Raw genomic sequence first — 5,075 nt, forward strand, 5'->3', positions numbered from 1 at the left:
ATAGATATCTACCTATGATATACAATAATATAGTATAGTAAGATAGGTAATAGGTTATTTATCATATTATTAGGTTAAGTCTTATGAAGTATTGTAATAAATCTTGAGTACTTTTATATCATAATATATACCTGTAAATATTAATGAATACAAATAATATCACAATAAATATAATTAATGTTATTAAAGAATATAAATTATGTACTCAATGATTCCCTCATACTTGTACAATTTAATGTATAGACTAGCTGTATATAATAGAGTTAATTATATAAGAAGGTAATATATTAGATTTGTAAGTTCTTATCGAAATATATCAATTTTTTTTAACCGGTGTATGAACCGGATTTTAAATTTTAGCGTTCCGACAAAAAAAATATTAGCACAACACCACTGGTTAACATTAATATGCTTTTGTCTACTTTTACATTGAAAATGAGTTGATAGACAAAGAGAAACAATTCGCATTTGCGGGGACTCAACATGAGTTTGAATGACGAATAGACTAAAGTTCTAATACTTGGCCATGCCTGCTATAGTTGCTAAACATTTCAGACGGCAAAAGTGTCGGTCTCCTTTTCATACCGATGTGGTAATGCTCAACTCGATAATTAATGTTAATGACCGATGAATACAATGACCGACGCCTAGAAATTTTTTAGGGCAAATTATGTATCACTTATGCAAAGCATGTGAGACAAATTATTATACAATGCAATGATCAGAAAGGTAACGCTCCACGAGCAAAAAGTACAAATGAAACGAGCAAACCGTTTTTGTATTTTAAGTAAATGAAGATACTGATCTGAAGTTTACAAAATAAATTATAAATTAAATATCAAAAATCATACTTGCAATTTCGCCTAAAATATTTAAAGCAACAGTGTAATCTGATATTTTCTACAATAAAGATATGCAATCTTACATTGCAACTAGTGGGGTGTATGGCATCGTGCCTTAAGGCAAATTGCTGGAACTTCCCATACCGTAACGAGGAATACTGAATGATTTCAAATAGATTATTATTAATATTGTAACCTTGTCTAATATTTATAAGAATTATATAAACTGAAAGTTGCAAAGTTGAAATTATTTGTTTAAAGTATATTAGAACTGTAGTCAAAATTAAAAATAAAATCTGAATCATATTCGATATATAAAAAAAAATTTGAAAAAAAAATGAAATAAAAGTTGAAACAATTTTTTTTTCCAAAATCAATTATTTTGTTAAGACAAGCAGAAAGTTCTTTGAATCATTTAAATCGGATGCTTAGTTCTCTCAAAAACTGCCATTTTTTGCACATTTAGCTCCATATCTTCGAAATGGCTGGGCCTGCATTTGCCAAAACACTTCTCCCAATCATTACTAATTGAATGCTTTTTTAGATCATTCAAATCGGATGCTCCGTCCTCTCAAAAACTCGATTTCTATTTTCTCCACTCTTTGCTCTTTATCTCCGTAACTGCTAGACCTGCCTTTGCCAAAAACTTATCAGCACATCTCCTTATCAATAGGAATCGAATGTTTTTTGACCCATTCAAATCGGTTGATCCGTGCGCCCGAAAACGTGAATGGAAATTTGTATCCATACATACATACACACACACACATCCATTTTTTCTGAGATATGCCAAAAAGTTCAGAAACCTTCAAAACGTCGAGAAATGTAAAAATTTTCAATTTCGATTTTCGGCCCATTACAATAACTTATCCTACGGGAAGTTAAAAGAATCATTTTATTAGAAAATGAATGATAATTCTGCCTCTAAATTATTTGCAAAAATAAATGCACGGATTTTTTTATCTTGTCCGGTTTTCAAGATGACTGAAAAACAATGTTAATTTAATTTTTTCAACATATTTCTTTTTTTAATTTGTTATGATTTACTTGCCAAAACTCTTCCAGGATCCAGGAGAACTTTGAATATTTTTCTTAAATATGTGTCGAAAGTGTAATCTATCTATTCTTTCTTTTATGATAAATACTTTTTGTAAAAAAAATATTTTTTTTAATATCTGGCCACCTTTTCGATACTTACTGCATAACAATATTATATCCGATCTTAGTTAATCAACCAATAAGGAAAGTTATTATATGTAAGTGATTATTCAGTAAAAAAGGAAACTTACTTACATGCTAGGGATTATTTCATTTTCACGATAATATGCAAATGTATTTAGGAAAGTGCAAAGATTAGCCTATCTTGAAAAACGCTTTCTATCTAAATTAGCATACTGATTAGATAAATTTAATTTCCTTGAGTACAAATGATTGTTTCCGTCTTATAACACATTATTTAAATTTTTTTCATTTCTATTGGTTAATTGGTAATAAGAGGAAATATGTAGAGTATATTATATGAAAAATTTATGTAATATATTTAAACGAACATGCATTTTTTGGAAACTATTTTTGGTGCAATATCATATATTATCTTCATCTTTTATACCTACCCTACGTCTACGCCCAATAAAATAGAACAACCCTTACATATAATCAGGATCCATTACATTGTGAAACTAGTTCATTTTGCCGCTATCAACAATGCAAATCATATGTTCGTGTTTGTGTACGGCTCTAGAGCATTTCAATTAAACATCAATTGAACTACGTTTATTGCCGTCATTGCCCCATATTGCCCCTGATAAATACGAGTTGTAATACATTAGCATCGAGAAAAAATTGGAAAGTTTGCAACACCAACTGAAGTTATTATTATAGATACATACTCATTTAATTATATACAAGTGACAAAAGTTGCATCTACAATAACATTGTCAATATTTTACAGTCCAAATATTTTACTATCAAAATACAACACTACAAAATGTATGTTATAGTTACGAATTTCTAGTAGTCTTAGATGAAAATATGTATATAGGGTGGGAACTCCCCTTTTTATGATCAAAACTAAATTTTATGTGTGTTTAAGATAGTTTGTTTAAAATACCAAAACAAAAAGGATCATTGTTTTTAAAATTTGTTTATGTATATAGCGTAATTCATTCAAAGTGAGCAAATCATTTTTTTTATTGGAATAAAATAATATTCATATAATTCATTAAATGTGTTTAATATTAAATATATTCATATTAATTTTTCGTTCAATGTGTTATTTATCCGATTGAAAAGTGTCAATTTTTTTTTCAACTTTGTTTTATTCAACAATCAGAAATACATAAGGATTCCTATAAGCTAAAATGACATTATTTGAGAGTAAAGTCTAAGAAGAACTCCAGTGAGATTTTTTATTTTAACAATTAAAAAGATAATGTTATATTGAAGCTAATCTAAGACTAAATCTGAAGGCCATTGGCGTTAATTAATGACTATTTTATGGTGATTTTCGTTTAGCACGGTTTTTTATGGAACCTATCTTCCGTACAAAAGGATAGGTGTATTTAAAATGCAATTCACGAATTCAGTCATTTTAGTAATTCCTGTTTACGAATTGGCTGGTTAATTTATATCCATGTTCCATTTTAAATAATAACGAATTAGTTAAAATCGCTTTAAATGAAACGACCGCAAATACAATCAATATCATGTCTTTAATCGACTCGGCACTATTTGATGTTGTCAATTCATCAATTGATTTAAATGAGAAGTAATGTCTTTAGGATTTATCAGGTCAAAATTTGATTCAATCGATTTATGGGTCGATTCTGCCGTAAAATAGACCAATGATATGGCAAGGCCATGTTATGCTACGTTTTTCATAAAAAATTGTACTAAAAACTGTCAAAATACATTGCGATCAGGCGTTTTACTCATAAAATCTAACTGTTCGCATGTATTATTATGAAACATCAGATAGATGCACTTATGTTAAGATTCTTTCTCGTTATCTAAGTTTTCTATCTAAAACGCTTGACTGCACAGCAACCACATAGCATTTTGACAGATTTTAGTACCATTTTATATGAAAAACGCCGCGTAACATAGACATAGCATTGGTATATTTTACGGCATAATGGGCCCATGAATCGATTCAGTCAAATTTTGATCTGGTAGATCCTAAAGACATTACTATTAATCCATTTTGAAAAAAGTACATTAAATTAAACTCTTTAACTTTTGGCATTAGGAGGTTGAAACGACAATGGCCCTTAGACTTAGTCTTAGATTAGGTCTAATATATCATATTAATTGTAAAACTGAGAAGTTCTCATTGGAATTCTTCTTAGACATCACTCATAAATATTGTCATTTTAGCTCATAGGAATCTTTATGTATGTATTTCTGATTGCTAAATAAAACTGAGTTAAAAAGAAAAAAAAAAAAAAAAAGAAAGAAAAAAAAAATTAAACTCAAAAAAATCGCTATTCTTTGAAATTTTGAAATTTTATTATAAATATGGATTCCTAAATGTCCACAAATTCATATAAAATAAATTTAAGTATCAGTTCTTACTGATACTATTCTGTGTGTATAGTAGGACGTTTTCAGGATATACGTTTACGTTAAAAGTTACTGGTACAAGATGCAAAGGGTTAATATGTTAACGTACATGAAAAAGGCGACAATAAACTAGTGGTGCATGGCATCGTGCCTTAAGGCAAATTGCTGGAACTTCCTGTACCAACATTTTTTTTAAAAAAAAGATTAAAAATTTTCTTAAACTGAAAAAAATAGATTTTTCAGAAATTTAAAATTTTTGAAAAAAAATATTTTTTTGGAACAAAACCTGAAAAAAAAAGTTTTCTTTGTTTTGAAATATTTTGGAAATGAACCTTCTTCTTCAAAGCAATCGTACTGCTTTAGCTGCACGGAGACGCGTAAGCTTAGAAATGTAAACGAAATTTATACGTATTATTAAAATCTCCATAAAATATCTGATAATTTGATGTGCCTATGTCTATTGATCATTTTTATAAGATATATAAACATTTAACAATTTTATCACCAAACAAATTTTCGACATATGAATCTGAATCAACTCTATTTTTTATTTATTATTGAATGCAAGCGCAGGCGCCCTATGCCTTTTCGTGTTTTAGTGCAGTAGAGTACATTTTGTATCGATCGCAGGATCATGATGGCAGTCGGGGATGTTATGCGTTCTTTCAACTC

At 28.8% G+C, this 5,075-nt stretch overlaps 1 protein-coding gene across 1 annotated transcript in view; it reads right to left on the reverse strand.

The window, feature by feature from the left end:
* Positions 1 to 528, reverse strand: part of LOC113386132 (fasciculation and elongation protein zeta-2-like) — a 7,281-nt gene extending 6,753 nt beyond the window's left edge. Inside the window, exon 1 of the mRNA XM_026623934.1 lies at positions 521 to 528. Coding sequence (XP_026479719.1) covers positions 521 to 528 — 8 coding nt within the window. The remainder of the gene's footprint in view (positions 1 to 520) is intronic.
* Positions 529 to 5,075: the final 4,547 nt, after the last annotated feature.

This window comes from Ctenocephalides felis, unplaced genomic scaffold (genome assembly GCF_003426905.1).
Source record: "Ctenocephalides felis isolate EL2017-DRISC unplaced genomic scaffold, ASM342690v1 CF-g0.4_SCAFFOLD_03571, whole genome shotgun sequence".
Classification (NCBI taxonomy): Eukaryota; Metazoa; Arthropoda; class Insecta; order Siphonaptera; family Pulicidae; genus Ctenocephalides; species Ctenocephalides felis.